The sequence below is a fragment of the Xiphophorus couchianus genome, chromosome 8 (assembly GCF_001444195.1).
Source record: "Xiphophorus couchianus chromosome 8, X_couchianus-1.0, whole genome shotgun sequence".
Lineage (NCBI taxonomy): Eukaryota > Metazoa > Chordata > Actinopteri > Cyprinodontiformes > Poeciliidae > Xiphophorus > Xiphophorus couchianus.
In genome coordinates this window covers 10,150,354-10,168,288 of record NC_040235.1, presented here as the reverse complement: position 1 = coordinate 10,168,288, position 17,935 = coordinate 10,150,354, and the positions used below count along the sequence as shown (strand labels likewise).

Sequence of the window (17,935 nt, the reverse complement as noted above, 5' to 3'; positions counted from 1 at the left end):
ACACAATATATTAAAAACAAATTTTACGTAACAAGTGCAATTTGTAAAAAAAAAAAAAATGGCTTACTTATTCTTCAAATTAAATTTAAGTCAAAAGTTATTTTCTCCTGATCTGCATTCATATAAGTCATGTAGCTGTTGACAGTTTGTGGTTACCATAGCAAACAGTTACTGACGGCTCATCCTCTCTTTTTGTTACCATCTGGAACTGTGGTATGCATTAGGATCAGCTCTGTATTTCTTTAGTTTTATAAGTATTTTAATATCTATTTTATACAAATTACACTACATACAGGGTTTAATTTGTATATGTTTTGTGATTAATATTGTACATTTTAATTTTACAATTGCTAACAACTGCCAACTTGTTAGCAGTTGTTAACAAGTGCTTAACAACTGCTAAGCACTTGTTAAGCTTCGCAGTTAACAAATTGTTAACTGCTAAGTTAACAAGGTTATGCTGTAGCATAAACTCTTGCTATGCTACACAGAGTTTACAGAGTTTAGGGCAGTAACACTAAACTGTAGTAACCCTAAACTACAGAGCAATGACTGTGGTTTAAGGTTATTGTATTTTATTTAATGTGCAGGGGCAGAAACTGCTGAGCTAATACTAACCACCAGCTTGATTTTCTCCTGTTTGGTATATTTTAATTTTTGATACAAATTAATGATTCATATACCATTTGTGTGATATGTAATTTTTATTTCCTGTACTAAAGACATATATTCATTGCTTTATGTTAAAGATGAAATTACTTTTGTGGATAAATTTACGTTACATACCACTGTAGAATCCCAGTCAGCTGCCGCTTTTTCTGTTGCCGTCTGTATCGGTGGAATGGATTTTTGCAGTATCCTGTTGATGAAATGTTTTAGAAATGCTTTTGCGGGGTTGTACTTCAGACTACACGAGTTTGTGACATAACTAGCTTATGAGATGCTGCGAGACATTACCAGCAAGACTAACATGTGAAAGTGTGTCAGTCACATGTTTTAAGTTTTGTCAACATCGTGGTGGAAATAATTTGGTGGTGAGAGCTTTCAGACCCACCCACTGAGAGAGGTTTTGCTGAGACTTACTTTTGCGGTGTTCTGAAAAACTTTACCTTGGTTAGTTTAGTTGTGTGAACACAAGCCTTGCTATGCTACAGCATAACCTTAAGTAAAAAATATCATAGTTTCACTTCTTCACAGTATTCACACAAGAAACTGAAACAAAATTGTAGACCGTGATCTGTTTTTCAATTAATGTAGAAAGGTTATAGTTTTTGCTCAATTGCTACAATCTTAGCTTCAGCTGACCAGATGTGTGCAGCAAGCTGGTCTATATTGCTGCATACAGCCGGAGCAAACCAGTAAGGTTACTATCTGTAACCTTGTAAAAACAGGGTTACCTAACTCCAGTCCTTTTTAGCTACTATTCTCCAACTTTCAGATGAATCCCTTTTCCGTGAATCAAATGAAGAGCTCAATGTCATACTGAACAAGGAATTCAGTCATTTCATTCAGATGTTTCAGACGCATCCAGTAGTTACAAGATAGTAGCTAAAAGAGAAACCAATGTAATTTTGAAAGACGAGCTTCTGAAACGATGTTCGTTGGACAGACTCATCTAAACTGAGTTGTTTGGGCAGTAGAACAGAGGAAATGATAAGCCAAATATAGCATTGTAGGGAAATAACCTCACACCAACTGTGAAACAAGGAGGCGAGGTGTCATACCTTGGAGGTGGTTTGCTACAGCCGGATCTGGCCAGCTCTTGCATCAGAGGATGATTACGGGAAAATGTCACATCTACGAAACAAACTGGTCCTGTTAAATGATCTACAACAACCAACAAATCCAATAAGAATTACAGTAGAACTGTTGGGCTGAGCCAGAGTCCAAACCTGGATTTCAGTGAGATCCTGTAGGATGCATGTTGCACAGCTGGTAGGACTGCCTTGAATCCCGGCTGCATGGAGTTTGCATGTTCTCCCAGTGCATGCCTGTGTTTCTCTCTAGGTACTCTGGTTTTACTCCCATAGCCCCAAAATAATGACTGCCAGGTTAATTAGTCCTTCTCAACTGTCCTTAGGTCTCTGTGTGTGCATGGTTGCTTGTTCTGTGTCTCTTGCCCCTGAGATGGACTGGCGACCTATCAAGGGTGTACCCCGCCTCTCCTACACCCCATCGAAGCTCTGCAAGGATAAGTCAGTATAGAATATAAATGGAGGGCTGAGGGATGCTTTGTAGGCTAAAAATAAAATTTTAAAACACATTTTACTGTGAGCGGTGAGGTAACTTTTCCTGTCAGAGGCTTGATGAAGTCTGCAAGAAGAATCTTACTGAAATTCAGTGAAAATGGAAAACTTAGGGGGGTAGGGCGTCCCAACTATTTCCTCAAAACACATTTATTCTGTCTTTACTTTATTTACTAATACATGTAAAAAAAAAAACATATCAACAAGGAACTGAATAGTTAAAGGTAGATTTTTTCCCACATGACTGTGTTTTGTACCGTTTCTTGCTGCATGGTTTCACTTTTGTCATCTTCCGTTGTGGTTTACCTGAAGCCCCGGTTTTGTTTTTTCTTTTTTTAACCTAACCTCAGTCTCTCAAACAGCAGTGTTTAATCTCAGTCAAATCTCATCACATCGCTTTTTCTACCTTAAACATAATTTATGCTGTGCATTTCACAGTTTACTCGCGGGAGGACTCGGGCAAGGGGCGGGTCTCCACGCTGGAGCTACAAATGTGTGTCCTCAAAGTAGCAGCAATTTCGGGGAGGACGCACGCAAGCGGAGAGCCTGCTGCCGCTCTTCGTTTTCCTGTTGCGCCGCGTCGGTGCGCACCATCACTGGCGCGATCGCAGCAACTTTTTTGCATCATGTTTCCTGTCTTCCAAGGTAACTTACGCGTTTGTTTGCAGTTTCAGGGTTAACGAAACCCATGCAGCAGGGAGATCAACTTTCTCATCCATCAGGTAAGGAAAGGATTACTTTTCCAAATTGCGTCAGCTGATTGAAGGTAGTTTGATATTCTAATGATTGTATTCAGGGTATTACACAAATATTATACTTTAAAACTGAAAAGGGCCTTTGAAACAACTGACACCCATTTAGATGTTTGTTCTTTAACCAGTCGTGTACTACTACAGAAACATACTTTTTTCTCTAAAAATGAATGGGTCAGAATAAATGTTTTATTGCAAATAGCGCTGTTATCATCCATGTTCAGATTAAATGAAACTGTGCGCTGAGCTCTTGAGATCTAAAAAGCCCCCCAAAAATCTAATGACACTTTTGTTATTTCTGTTTCTTCCAGTATTAAAAACCTGTTTCTATTAATATGTCAAAACCAGCAGCTTTTCTCGTTCTTGGAAATAAGCATTTCCTTTCTAACTCTTCTTCTTGTTTTCCTTGGACTTTGTTGGAGCTGAGCTGATACATTGATTGACAGGGCAGTGCCAGATCTTTTCCAGCAGGATGTGCGTTTTCTTATCACCTCTTCCTCTGTTTCTCATAGGCATAATCAAAGTTCTGAGTGCTTCTTGTCTCTCTTTCCGTCAGTCAGATCAGCTAGAAAATGGTCTTTTCTTATATTTTGCAAATTTTGATCAAATGTTTATGCTTTTTGCCATGCTTTGGAGGATTTGCACACTAATCTGCTGCAACCTCAAGAGGTCTTTCACTGCAACTGGATAAATCCTTGATTCTGAATTCCTAAACAGCAAAGCAGCAGAGGAAAAGTTGGACTTTGCCATAGCAGAACAGATTACTGATGGTGGAGCTGCACGTTTGCATGTGGCTCAGAGGGGTATGTTTAATAAAGTGTAAAGTGTCTAAAAATACCAGAATGAGAAATGTTTCAAAGAGAAGCAAATTGTGCAAACTTCTGTTCTCTCTTTGTATTTTCAGTGTTTGCACTGACTGTTGCTCTGAGCCATCTTTTTTCCCTTTTTTGCATACTTTAATGATTTCTCAGTGGAGTCAGGTGTTAGATAGTTAGCTCCTGGTGTTAGATTACACACTACTGAGCCAAAACATAATGGGAAGCATGCGCATTGTAAAGGTGTTCAGGACTGCCTGGGATGTTTATAGCAGTTGCATGCTTAGGCTCTTGTTTTACACTACGTGAGAATTAGGGAGGCTTTCCACAGGTGCTTTAAGATCTCAGATTGGTAATTAGAGGTTTGATGATCAGTCTTATCTCATATCATAGGAGAGAGGCAATGAGAAAACCACTTGACTGAAGTTTGCCAAAAGGCATCTAGGAGACTCTAAGGACAAGAGAAAGAAAATTCATTAGCTCTTGCTTGTTTTTCTGGGTTTTACTGTAGCTCAGTTTTGCTGCGAATAGGGGAATGACTCAACAACATAAGAATATTTCATTATCTCACAGCGGAAGGTTTTCACTGGAAGTGTGAGCAAGCATAATTTTTCAGCTTCAACCTTGCCATATTTACCCTGTTGCACTGAAACTGTAAAAAAAACCTCGATGTCTTTGCTTCATTGGCACCATAACGCAACTAAGACCATATTAAACAGGGTTCAAATTTCATTTCCTAAGATTCTTATTTTATGTTTGTTAGTTTTGTTACCCAGGTTTTCTGTTTAGTTTTTTTCCATTTTGAATATTTTCCAATATGAACTTACAATGTTGTCTTGTTTTCATCTTTTGTTGGGGAAGATTCTGTTGAAGAACTACTCTCTTAATCATTACATAGATTTTTCTGCCTGATGCTCGCTTGATCGTTGATGCAATTTTTTTTCATCATATAAATAATAATATGTAAAACAAAAGTAACACAAAAGAGCATTGGAAACACTTTAAGTCAATGTCAGAAGTGTAAATGTGACCTTTTGAGCAATCATCAGGGTTATTTCTGTAGAAGTTGTTTCCATTTTGTTTTTTCCTTTTCACCCCTTACTGATGAGCACAAGTAAACTCCTCATTTTATTCCATGACTACCAATTAATTCACGAGTGTTTGTGTCAGTGTGGAAGATAAATAGATACATAATTACTCAAGAACCGTGACGTAAAAGTGCTCCAAGCTTCAAACTGAGATTTTGAAGACGCCATAACATTTCAGTATTAACCGACTAATTTAAGAACTTATTTTAAATTTTAAAGATCCAAATGAGTTTGAAGCAAACACCACGAGAAGAAAATTAAGAAGGAGGCATCCATTAAATTCTATTCTGACTCATGCTATCATTTTTCTAAATAGCTCATTGTTGGAATAAGGAAAGTGAATCATTTCATTCAGGAATTAACTGCAAATTTAGCAGAACAAGTTAGGCTTTAATAATGACAGCAGTATTTTTTTTACTCTGTCAATAAAGGCCACTGGTGCCAAAATATCTGACAAATTCTTTTTTCTTTCCACTCTTACAAATTTAGTGTACACAACTATTTTCTTTCATTTACTTTTTTATTTAATCTTTATGTCACTAGGTGAATCCCATTGAGATTAAAAAAAAACATTTTCCTAGAAAATCCTGGCCAAGACTTGCAGCAGAACATAAGAATTACAGAACATTCACAACAAACACAGAAAAAGTTAACATTGTCATAAATCATGTACATTTTTTCTCCTCATCGCAACTATCTGTTTATGTGGGTGTTTCACATAAAACCAACAATAAAGTGCAATTAATTTTGTTGATGTAAATACATGCTTTTGAAATGCCCCATAATTCTACAAATCATTACATTTCATCTGATCTGATCTTTGAGCTTACGTTCGTTTTTGCTCTTCATTCCCTTGTTTTTATCTTGTACAGTTGAGCTCACACGTCTGAGGTCATTATTACTAAAGTCTGTTGACGTTGTTACAAGTTTGTGTAAGAACTCCTAATTTGCATATAACATGCAGGGATTTCCATAAAAAGAACTCTACAGAGCTCTTTTGATTATGTAATAACATCAAACAGTTTGTGTTTGAGTTATTTGTGTAATTATCTGTGAAAAGTATGTCAGTATCTCAAATGATAAGGGAAAGGGATTTTGGGAAACTGTCCCTAAATAAAAAGCCCCTTGTTGTCTTGTTTGATTTGACCCTGTATCCTTGTCATGCAGTGATAGATTGCTTTTTTGATATGTGTGTGGGTGTGCATGTAACTGCATGTCCATTGAACACAGTGTAATCTGTTTATACAAGCTAAACACACTAACACCATGTCCTCTCTTTACTCCCCCCCATCTCCAGTTTACTTCTCTACTTTGGTAGCCCCTTCAGATGCATCATCCTCAGCTGTTCACTGAAAAACTTGAAAAAGAGGAAGCCCAGCACAGCAGTAGTGACGGTAAAAGGTGTGTGTGTAATCCGGCGTCTGGCGTGTGACGCTTGTGCTGGGAACTTTCTGCTTTGCCTCACTGTCGATGTGACACAATCCCCTTTGTCTCAAGTCTTACCATGTGGTCTAGCAAGAAAATGTTGTGTCCGAAAACAAGACAAGGAGCTGATTGGATGGGATGAAAGTACAAGAAAAGCAAAAAAGGAGGAAAAAACAACCATGCCGGAGCTCCACCAGGTGGTTTATATTGGCTTGGAGCTGCTGATCGCTCTCCTGGCTGTGGCTGGGAACACCCTGGTATGCTGGTCCGTCTGCCTGAACTCCAACCTGCAGAACATCACCAACTTCTTTGTGGTCTCACTAGCAGTTGCTGATATCGCTGTGGGGCTACTGGCAATTCCCTTCGCTATCACAATTAGGTATCATTTCCTTGTTTTTATCTAATTTAGGGCAAGGGTTAATGTTGTACCGCTGAAATATTACATTACAGGATGAGATGCATCCACTGATGATTTCTTGTAATTGTTGTGATAGCTGCCTTATTGTTTGGTAATGGTTCATTTTTCATCCATATCCAGTGTGGGGTTCTGTGCCGACTTTTACGGTTGCCTGTTCATCGCCTGCTTTCTGCTCGTGCTCACACAGAGCTCCATCTTCAGTCTGCTGGCCATCGCTGTGGACCGCTATATCGCAATCAAGAATCCGCTCAGGTGAGAGCAAAGAAGGCCTCCCCCACCCCAACACATGATATTTAAGTGAAATCAGAAACATGCAAACGTTTACTTTCAGAAAAAACTTAAATAATTAAGCCTCATCTGGAGAGATTTACGTTGATTCATGCATGACGAACAGATTATTTTTTCTGCCTTGAGGGGAAGTAAAGTTGCAGAATGTGACCTTTAGTACTCATTTAAATCAATATTGATTAAGTGCTACCTTGAATTTCCTTGTTGCTAATCTGGGTGCTTTTACAGAACAATGAGTGGTTGGTTAGTAACCGCTGCTCTCTCCTGTTAAGGAAGTTTCATCTTGTAAGCCACAACAGGTGATGCATTTGCATAAGCAGTTGGATAATGGCTTCCGTGTATACTTAGTGCTAATACTGGTGCCAGGAGCCTGCCAACCTGCCCACACAGGGTCTCAGTCAAAAACAAAGTAACAGTGTTGAGTATTTGAACTAATGACTCATGGATTTGCGCTTACTAATGTTTATTTTAGTTTTCCAGCTAAATTTGTTTATATTTGGAAATGTTCTCGTTCATACTTAGTTCCAAGAAAAGTTCGGGACTTAATTCGGGAAAATAATTAGTAGTGACTACATGGAATAAATTTCCCCCTAAAGTTTGTTATAAAAAAAAAGCCTTTTTAACAAGACAATTTTCTGAAACAAAGTGTCTACAGTTTTTGACATTGGGTGGAGACTTGGATAGGGGGGATAACTATTTTCTACCCATCTCTGCTCAAATAAGCAAAGGTTACATTTACCTAATATTCTTTTAGGACAAACATTCTTTTAAGAATATTTTTGCTGCTCTGTATTGTGCACTATTCTTTTTTACATTGATGCAGTTCTGTAAGGATTGGACTTGAAAGTTGTAAAAACAACAGTTGTGAAAAACAAAATGATTTTGAAATGTGGTCTTCAGCCTTAATTTGTTACTTTGAAATTATGCCATTCATATGTACTTTTTTTGCATTTAAAATAAAACAATTTCCGCATAATTTTATACAATATTTTCTCATTTGATTGCATTTTTTACACATTTAATCAGATGTTATGATTAGTTACTCAGTACTTGAATAGCCTTTTTGTCAGATTCTTTTTTATTCTCACTTGAGTAATTTTTTCTTTTAAATGACTTATTATTGATTAGTAGAAATATTGGACAACATGGTACAAAGTATAGCAATACAATTTTAGCAGATTTTAACCCACAAACAAATTCCTAGAAAGCAGACACACCCACACAAAACTAAACAGATGTAATTTTTTCTTGGCTATTTTTTAAAATAGCAAAATACGGCGTTCAAAGATATGTTCAAGTAATGCTATTCTTGAATACGTTCAGTGACTCCTCTGTCCACCTCTGCAAATACATTTTCTATACTTTACTTGCATTTACATTTCCAGGCAAGAAACAATGGCCTTACTTCCTAGCTGATCATTGACGCTGAAGTTGAATAAGATCCCTATTTTGTGTACAATGTCAATACCTTTTATGGAATATGGATTTGCGTAATCATCTCTATGTTTAAAATCTAAGAGACTTAATCTGGTCAAATCTTTTACTAGATAATTTTACACTGAACATTGATTCTTTAAAGTACAGCTTGAGATTTATTCAACTTTTCTAAAGCATGTTGAAATACAAAAACTATATTTCTAGTATTTGGGCATCAGGACAGCCTTAGCTGGACATAGGCACTAAAACTATAATAAAAGACTCCTAAAACCATTCACTAAATTTTTTTTGTCATTGATTAGAGATTGTTGAAAGAAGAAACGTGTCGTTTTGAAATCCCCACTATTTTTACATTTTAATATTTAAGATGTATTTGAATGATATTATAGAAGATTCTTTAGTGTGGTGAATTTTTCTGCGTAGCCTATATCACTACAAAGATCTATGTAAAAAAAAAAAAAAATGCATGAATTGCCTATCAAAAAGGGAAATCTAATTCACAATGAGGCATAACACCAAGATATCACAATGTGTTTGCACCTAATGTGTTAAAGAAGGACGTGCATACAAAAAGCAGGAAAGTGCAAATTGGATTTGGTAATGATTTGTTGCAAAGAAAATGAGAAACAGAATTATAAGAACGTGTTTTAAACATTTTCATGATTCATGATTGTGGTGTGTTTAATCATCAACCTATAAATAGGAAAGGCGGGCAATAAAAGTAAATGTGTTCTAATTACTGTAATGTTTTTCTTTTAAGAAACCATCAATTTGTTTTAATAAACAAATAATGCAGTTAGATTTAAGTGCACATCCTGTTAAAATTGGCAAATATTGACCCGTTCTCTGAGTGATGTAATCATAAAGAGGTAAAACAAAGCTTTCTGCCCTATAATGTATCTTTGTGCTCTGTTCAACCATTTAGGTATAACAGTCTGGTAACAGGGCTGAGAGCAAAGTGCATCATAGCACTGTGCTGGACTTTGTCAGCGGCGATCGGCATGACTCCACTGATTGGTTGGAACACAGGTGAGAGATCAAATTTAGCCATTTTCCTTCTGTCACTCATATTTTTCTGTCATCAAAATAAATTTTGAAATTTAGCATTAGGGCAGCTGAAAAAAGATATTTTTTTTAACTGAATTTTGACTTTTTTTTTTCTCAGAAGAAAACGTTTACATTTCTGTGAGAAAAAGGGATTGTTACCTAAGGGAAAGATCTTAAATATGCAGGGCTATGAGCCCTAAGGACCATGACCTCTAGTCTAGTTGCCAAATTATTACAAGCTTGTTTTATGGCCTCCAAATATAACAAAACATCCTCAATGTTCACTTAAACAATATTCCCCTTTTCTGAACTTGGATTCTTAATTGAAACCATTTATCTGTTTTTTTGTGTGCCTATTTTCTGCAAAAATATAACTACTAACATTCATGAATCTTGGTATGCTGTGTATTGTGCTTCCAATTAAACTCATTTTAAGCCTATATCATTCTCAGAGTCTTTCTATGGATTTTCATACCTTAAGATTAAATCTTTCTTGCCTCTGTTGCACAGGCTGGAACGCAACACTTCACAGCTCAAAAAGAAAAAGCTGCCCTAAAGGTCTGACCCAATGCCTTTTTGAGGCAGTTGTTCCTTTGGACTATATGACCTATTTTAATTTCTTTGGCTTTGTGCTGACCCCTCTGTTGGTCATGCTGGTCATCTACATCAAAATATTTCTGGTGGCGAGGAGGCAGCTCCGTCGAATGAGCATCACAGTTTCATTCTCACCTGTTTCTGGACGAAGACCTTCATCCTCGAACTCTTCCCATTCTTTTCTGCAGAAGGACGTGCATGCTGCCAAATCACTGGCAATTATTGTGGGCTTATTTGCTATCTGCTGGCTTCCTGTGCATATCATCAACTGCTTCAACCACCTGTGCAAAGACTGTGAGCGTCCAACAATCTGGGTGATGAACATCGCCATCATCCTCTCCCATGCAAACTCTGTGGTGAATCCCTTTATTTATGCCTACCGCATCAAGGAGTTTAGACAGACTTTTTGGAAGATTTTTTACAAGTACATTCTGAGGCAGGCAACCAGCAACGGGATTGGGACAATGAGTATTGACAGCAGAGATTTCAGCTGCATCAGCATCAGACGGACATCCCAAACGAGTAAAGAGGTTTCAACATGTGGCACAATGGCAAATAGCTACATCCTGGATCCTGATACTCATCCATCAAGATACAAAGTTAATCGCAGAACTTCTAGCCATTGGTCTACAAATCAAGATGTGCTGCCAAGCAGCTGCATCCACAACGGATACAGAGGACAAAGTGACACGTTCTCAGGGATGCAGGAGAACCCAAGCACGGCATTTTGTGCACAGGATGCAGCAGAATCTGCTTCATGTGAAGAGGGAGCGGCAGATGTTTTTGAGCTGAAAGACAGAGGAGGCTGCACTGATTTTGTCAATGTTCAAGCTGTCTCTGTAAAAAAGACTGATGGTTGCAACTCCACAGACATAACAGAGGTGTCATGACATTTACGTTCATATATACATTTTTTCCGCCAGCACGAGACTCTTAATCCTGTGAAGACAATTTCTTCAACAACAAAAAAACACTGAACAGAATAGCTATTTCTTCCTCGTAGCATAAGACCTGTTTTTATTTACTCTAGACTTTTATTTTCTACATGAGCCAAATTTCAGTTGAAGGTCAGGCTACATGAATATAAAGATGCTTAAAGCAGAAAGCTTTTCAATATGAGTTGATGCTTATATTTTCTCCGCATATTGTTTAAGTGACATCCGTGGAAATGTCTGTTTTCAAAAATGAATGTAGGCTGTATACAGTAAGAAAAAGCAAAAATGTTAAATCATAATGTGAACAAAACAATAATCTATATAGTGATAACAATTTTTTAGACCCTGCAAAGAAGTTTAAAAAAATATTTCACTACTCTAAACATAAAAATTTTGATTTTGATCAGGCAGTGTGTGTGCTACCTGGCCCTTTGCTCAAAGGTTTTTTTTTTTTTTGGACTCAAATGGGTTTACTAAATAAATACTGTATCAACAAAACCAGTTACCCAAAGGTGTCCTGCTTCAAACCCATACAGAAAATTACGATTGGTCCTATGATCAATCTCTTAAGTGATCAATTATTCAAACCACTTCATACTTTCATTGATCCCATATGTAAATGTTGGCTCAAAACCTTGCTAAACATTACAAAAGAAGACTTTCATCTTGACCCTTGACAGCAAGGGTGCTGGGAAGTTTTTGTAAGAACAATTTTGACAAAAACATTTCTTAACATGTATTCCACCCTACTGAACAAATGTAACCAAATTGAAGCTTTTTACACATTTTTATCACTGATGTCAATAACTGTACAAATCTTCAGTCAGCCCTGTAGTGTACCGTGTCATTCATTGTACTTTAACTTTCAAACACTCAAACAGCATTTCTTACAAAGCTGGATCGTGTCATGTATAATCAGACACTTCCTTTCTGTTCAAACATGAATAAAAGAATTGTTTGGTGTTTTGTTGTCAAACACACAAATACTTCCATGGATAATGTGGTTTATAGGCTGCATATTACGAACATAGATCATTATATTCAGAATTGTAATCAGTGGTCTTAGTCTCTGTTTCTTGAGTAAGACATAAATACATTCATTTAAGCAAAGCTCCCTTTTACAGTAATTAAATGTTTGTATATCAATAGCTTGATCAATAATTAAATAACTGCCAGGCAACAAGCAACAGTTACCTGTTCAGCATCTATGTTACACAAATAACAGGCACTGAAATTACCTTTTACCTAATGAAACATTAGGTTTGTTTGAACTTTGCAAACTCTCTATAGACGTGTTAGGTCACTAATTTCTGAATCAGACTTGCACACATAAAGAATAGAATAGAAACACACATATACACACAAGTAAATTCCATGCACATGACCATAGACTACAATCCAAGAGGTGTTTACAGAGTAGCCTGGCTGCTGACGCCAGTCAATGAGCCAAATGCAATGAAAATCAAATGAAGGTTCATTTGATGATGTCTTTTATTATCCCATTATGCTTTCTCCTTCCCCATTAAAAACCCCTTCCTCTGTGGCAAAAACCCACATTAGGCGACTTTTATGTGCCTCACAGCAATCCCAGACACACATCTCCCAAAATAAACATTACTTGGCTTCTATATAACACGTGTTATATGTGTGCATTCAAATCCTATGCATATCGGTAGCTTGACAAACCTTGTCATCATGTACATGTAAATGTGGTATTTAAATGGATCAAACAATCCTGTTTTAATTATTTATTTTTATAGGCTGCATGAAAATTAGGTGGTCATGTCAGATTCAAATGTTATTTTTTCAAGAGAATAAAAGTTTCACGTGGCACCTTGATGGGATCCCTTTCAGCCTCTTTATGGAATCTCATAAAGCTGTAAATGTCAACCATGAACCATAACTGTGTCACGATGAAAAATTGTTTTGTGTCCTTTCAGAAAGAAGATGCAAATCGGTGCTATTGTATCAGACGTTCCTTTCTATGGATGTTTTTTTTGTGTGTTGTTATTTACATTTACACTCTGACTGAAGCTTTTTTTTTTCTTTTTTAAATCCATCTTAAATAAATAACTGACTTTGACAAGCCTAATTTCAGCATGGGGAAAAAAAGTAGTTAAGGACTAATGCACTTCTTATAATAATAATAATAAAATAAAACTATATAAGCGTTGTGTGGCTTGGTTGGTTCCAGAGGAAGCAAAATGACCCATGTTTACCATTCATGCATGAGTAACTATCTACAGCTAAGTAAACCTCCAGTTTGTGGTTAATGAGTTCGGCAATGCATCTCATTTCCTGGTTATATGTATCTCATATGGGCCATTGAATTATTACCAATAAAATATGTAATTCATCATTTAATTTTTCCTTTTATTTAACCAGTAAAGAACTCATTAAGATCCAAGGTGTCTTTTGGAAGAGCAACCAGACAAGACAGAAAGCTATAAACACATACTGTAACAATAAAGCAGGCAGGAAAATACTAAAGGAAGACTAAAAAACAGATCAGGGTTAACAGAGTTAAGAAAGTTTGGCAAATGTACCTGCAATCTATTATGGCTGCATCTGAATTTTGAAGAATTTATTTAAACCTGCAGATCACAAAAATGTACCAGGTTTTGAGTTAAATTTCTATGCTCCATGATGAAGAGTATCGGAGCATGTAGGGATCTGGTAAAGGAATGCATTACAGGAGATTGCCATAATTAGACTTGAAGCTTGGCTGGCAAAAACCTGTCTCCTTTTGGCCTCAAAAAAAATCCAAACTGATTTCCATATTAAACGCTCTGTTTCTGTTTCAACTTCTTTTTTTTTTTTTAAACCAATTCCTCTACAATATATCGAGTTTAATAGAAAGGCAGTCACAGTTCTCAAGTATTTATGATGACTGACAAAGCTGGGAAGGGAAATATAGGAGGTAGAAAAATGTTAAGTTCTCCTCCAATCAGGTGAGGAAGACTCCATACAATTATAACTTTTCGTCCCCAGGGTGTTAAAACAAACTCACCTCCTTCACCAACTGCTGACCAATTGTTCTAGATAACAACAGCTGTTGTCAAAAATTATAAGTTAAAAAATATTCTGATCTACATTCTTGCCAATCAGACTTTTTTGTACCTACCTAAAAAGGTTACGGTTTGTGTTAGAAAAAACTCTTTATCCCACAATGCTTTGCAGTAAGTGCTACAGGAAACACTTATGTTGACCCCTCGTTGCTTTGTGGGTAGCAGGAAAAGGCTCAAAAGGCGCTGTAATAGCGACAAGCGCACGTTGCAGAATTACTACAGCAAAAATAACAAGAAAATAACCTGTTTTCAAGGCAAACCCAAGGTAAATGCACAATTTTATCTTCATTTTTGTTAAGAAGATTGCCTCTGGCTGGTTTTTACGTAAGCACAATTTGGACATTAGTTAGAATTTTGAAGCTAATTCAATCAATTGCTTTCATGGCTCCGTTTGGTTATTTTTATAAATAAGGGGGTATAATTTAAAGTGGAACGTGTGAAACTGTCTAATTGTTCAGCGTATTTTATTTATTGTCAACTTTAAATGTACATTATCTGGATGATTTTCTGTTTGGTAAGTAAGAGTTGTACCTTAGCATAGTTAGCTATTGTGGCTAACGTTGTTAGCGGTCGACTTTTCACCTAAAGTTCACAGATTAAGTTTTTCTACGGGAGTTGTAATTGCTTCATGCTAAAGAGTAGTATTAGTGATTATTATTTTTGAATGATTCAACCTTTTTCATAGTAGAGCTGAGATGGCTCTTTAATATTTGCTAAAGAAACCGTAAATCCTATCCTCCATGAAGAATGACCTCTTGTTGGTAGCAACATTTATACGCTTTTATTCATTTGTGGTGTTTGCACTTATTTCAAGACGTGTATTAACAATGTGAATAAAATTGTAAAGTGTAACTTAAAATTGGTCTTTTTGTGTTTATTGAGTGCTGCTTGGGCATAAGTTTTTATCTTTTTTTTTCTCGACAGACTGCCCCTACAATTTTATGTAACTCCAATTTTCACTCACAAGTTAGTAACCCTGACTTTAACTACTAGTTAATTCAATATTTTAGTCCATATCTTTTGCACATGAGGAAAGAAAAATATAGGTGCATGTTCATTGGTGGAGTTGCTGCCTCATTTAGATATTCCAGGACAAATTTGGCAGCCAACTTCTGCTTAGAAGTATCAGAAATTTAAAAGTCAGCAGATTGACATTTGCTGTCACACTTTGTTTTGTTGTATGCAAAGGTAAACTTTATTTTTTTTAAATCATCTTTTTGTAGGATCTGCATGTATTTTTGTAACTATGGATTTCTGCTGTATATTTGACATTAGACTGTTAACTTTTTATTCATTACCAATTTGTAGAGGTGTGTGTGTTTTCCATTGGCCTGTCACCTAGCTGCTGATGCATTGAGTTTCTTTAGAGAACTGAATAAAGGATTTTATTTTATAATACAGCAGCAGATATAATAAAGTTTTTGCTTTGTGTTGTATTTCAGGAAGACTGTTAAAAAATGTCCATTGGCGTGCCAATCAAGGTCCTGCATGAGGCCGAGGGACACATTGTGACCTGTGAGACCAACACAGGAGAGGTGTACAGAGGCAAGCTGATTGAAGCTGAGGACAACATGAACTGTCAGGTTGGTTTGACTATCTTCATGGGTTGCCTTCATATGTTAGAGCAACAGCAAATGATGTCAGGCGACTTAAGACTCGGGGTTATTTGCCCCTTTGTTAATTTGTACCCCAATTTTGTATTGGGCATAGTTATTCTTTCCTTCCCTACTTCAATTTCTTAAAGTATGTAAAAGCAACCTATCAGCTTATTTTCATAACTGGTGGTATATAAAGAGCTTAAACCCAGCATGTCTTTTATATTCTATTAGGAAAACTTTGTTTCACATCCTATATCCACTAATTTTGGTTCTCATTAGGCTTGCACAGTATTTAGTCATCCTAGTATCAATGTGTGCAATATTTACATCAACTCAGACTTTTTACAGTGCAATAATTGTTACCCGCTAACGTTATATTTAGCCAGTAATGGAAGCAGATGCCAACATCAGACACAAATACTAGTGTCCATAATGGTAAAGGTCAGAATGTATGCAGCAGTGATGAAAGTAAAAAGAAAAAAGAAAATAGGCTTATGCTGCAGCTGATCTCACAATCCCATTTTTTTTACCAATATTATTGATATTGCAAGATTTTCTAATATAATGCCGCCCTAGTTCTCATTACCATTTAGGTCAGTTAACTCATCATTCCTTTAGCGTAGGCCATAAGTATTTTGTACTTGGAAATGACTCTGGTGCATTTTATACTCAAGGTGAGATATCTCAAGGTGGAAATATGTATTTTTGATTGTCTGGTATCAGTAAATGGTCACCAATTGTGAAATGTAAGAGGTACATTGTTCCATTTTGTTTTTCTGTTGACTAACCATTAGGTTAACAGCATTTTTATGAGCACAAAGATGGTATTGGAAAGCATTAGAGGCATGTTTTTTAGTGCTTGGATTATTCATTGGTCATCATAGCATATTTATTCACTATGCCAAGTAAATCCTTACTGTGTGCTGAATGTTGTTACTTTGATGCCTTTATAAAACCATGCTATGAAATGGAGGGAATAATGTCAGTTTTCATTTAGTAAACCTGGACCATATAGTCTATTATTGTTCTAAAAGTTGTGTGGTGTTTTTATTCTCTGATCACGTTTTCTAAACATGTAGTGTAGAGTTGCACAATATATTGTGCATTTTTTTCTGTCATGATTTTAATATGAAATATTAAAAGTGAAAATGACCTGTTGGAATGTGGTATTAGCAAATGTATTCTCTCACATTTTGCATACCAATATAATATCCACCTTGTTTAATCAAGTCTTGTTGCAGTAATTGCCCACATTTGGCACTAATGATAACTCCCAAGCTGCAATGGCTCAAAGAGAGCAATGAGAAAGAAAAATTGGGAAAATAATTACAAATAATACTGGCAGATGTTTGTGAAATGCTTTCTTTTTGTGCATTAATTTTTGCTGGATTTGCAGAAGGGACCAAATAAATAAGTGGGATTGGAAATTTCAGTTGTCATCCTTGCACAATGACATACATGCTAAACTTCTAAAGCTTTTCTTCCTTTTTCTTTGCTTTTCCAATAGATGTCCAACATTACCGTGACCTATCGGGATGGTCGGGTCGCGCAGTTGGAACAGGTCTACATCCGAGGAAGCAAGATCCGCTTTCTGATCCTACCTGATATGTTAAAGAATGCTCCCATGTTAAAGAGCATGAAGAACAAGAACCAGGGTTCTGGCGCAGGAAGAGGCAAAGCTGCCATTCTAAAAGCACAAGGTGAGTGAGGAAGCTGTTTTTCCATAAAATTGTACTTGTATTCAAAATACTTGATGTATTTGTGGGATGGTTAAAGTCAACAAGTTTTTAAATTTTGTTTATTGATCAAAATATTTTTGCTTGTGTAACAAAATCCAGGAGAAAATTGTTAAACTGCGTGCCGTTTTATGCGATTGCTTTATATATATGATTATCTCCTATTCATGCTTCTTTTCTGTACTTGTGTGGTGCTAGGGATTCCTTTGTGATCATTTTCTAACCACATATTTTTTTGGTGCATTTTGATAAAATGCTGTTTTCTTCACCTTTTTATAGTGGCTGCAAGAGGACGAGGTCGTGGTGGAATTGGAAGAGGCAACATCTTCCAAAAGAGGCGATAACTTTCCTTTGTTCTTGTTTCATTTAGTCGTCTTTGGATTTGAAATAATTTGCGATTCTCTGGTATTTTGTGCTTTTGCAATTCCTCACTTTGATTTTTATTTTGTATGGAAATAAACATCTTTGCGTTTACAACTCTTACTTAG

At 36.4% G+C, this 17,935-nt stretch overlaps 2 protein-coding genes across 7 annotated transcripts; both read left to right on the top strand.

The window, feature by feature from the left end:
* Positions 1 to 125: 125 nt before the first annotated feature.
* Positions 126 to 12,321, top strand: adora2ab (adenosine A2a receptor b). 4 transcript variants are annotated; one of them, XM_028026460.1, is made up of 8 exons: positions 137 to 213; positions 591 to 643; positions 2,915 to 2,968; positions 6,199 to 6,295; positions 6,399 to 6,705; positions 6,865 to 6,996; positions 9,395 to 9,498; positions 10,027 to 12,321. In XM_028026460.1, exons 4-8 carry the CDS (start codon positions 6,229 to 6,231, stop codon positions 10,998 to 11,000), a joined length of 1,584 nt encoding a protein of 527 aa, XP_027882261.1. In that variant the 5' UTR covers positions 137 to 213; positions 591 to 643; positions 2,915 to 2,968; positions 6,199 to 6,228; the 3' UTR covers positions 11,001 to 12,321. The 4 variants fall into 4 exon arrangements, with proteins under 4 accessions (XP_027882262.1, XP_027882261.1, XP_027882263.1 ...); XM_028026462.1 differs by having other exon boundaries at positions 6,199 to 6,302; XM_028026461.1 differs by lacking the exon at positions 591 to 643 and having other exon boundaries at positions 126 to 213.
* Positions 9,478 to 17,930, top strand: snrpd3l (small nuclear ribonucleoprotein D3 polypeptide, like). Of its 3 annotated transcripts, XM_028026466.1 has the most exons (5): positions 14,261 to 14,378; positions 15,038 to 15,079; positions 15,556 to 15,696; positions 17,219 to 17,411; positions 17,727 to 17,930. In XM_028026466.1, exons 3-5 carry the CDS (start codon positions 15,571 to 15,573, stop codon positions 17,789 to 17,791), a joined length of 384 nt encoding a protein of 127 aa, XP_027882267.1. In that variant the 5' UTR covers positions 14,261 to 14,378; positions 15,038 to 15,079; positions 15,556 to 15,570; the 3' UTR covers positions 17,792 to 17,930. The 3 variants fall into 3 exon arrangements, with proteins under 3 accessions (XP_027882268.1, XP_027882266.1, XP_027882267.1); XM_028026467.1 differs by lacking the exons at positions 14,261 to 14,378; positions 15,038 to 15,079 and adding an exon at positions 9,478 to 9,498; XM_028026465.1 differs by lacking the exon at positions 15,038 to 15,079 and having other exon boundaries at positions 14,224 to 14,378.
* Positions 17,931 to 17,935: the final 5 nt, after the last annotated feature.

What these genes read in the sequence shown, in the direction of transcription:
- adora2ab (XM_028026461.1), top strand. Translation starts at nt 6,229, where the DNA reads ATGCATCATCCTCAGCTGTTCACTGAAAAACTTGAAAAAGAGGAAGCC. An exon ending in CCCTTCGCTATCACAATTAG is followed by an intron (nt 6,706 to 6,864) that starts GTATCATTTCCT and finishes ATCCATATCCAG; the next exon opens with TGTGGGGTTCTGTGCCGACT. An exon ending in GCAATCAAGAATCCGCTCAG is followed by an intron (nt 6,997 to 9,394) that starts GTGAGAGCAAAG and finishes TCAACCATTTAG; the next exon opens with GTATAACAGTCTGGTAACAG.
- snrpd3l (XM_028026467.1), top strand. Translation starts at nt 15,571, where the DNA reads ATGTCCATTGGCGTGCCAATCAAGGTCCTGCATGAGGCCGAGGGACAC. An exon ending in AGGACAACATGAACTGTCAG is followed by an intron (nt 15,697 to 17,218) that starts GTTGGTTTGACT and finishes CTTTTCCAATAG; the next exon opens with ATGTCCAACATTACCGTGAC. An exon ending in TGCCATTCTAAAAGCACAAG is followed by an intron (nt 17,412 to 17,726) that starts GTGAGTGAGGAA and finishes ACCTTTTTATAG; the next exon opens with TGGCTGCAAGAGGACGAGGT.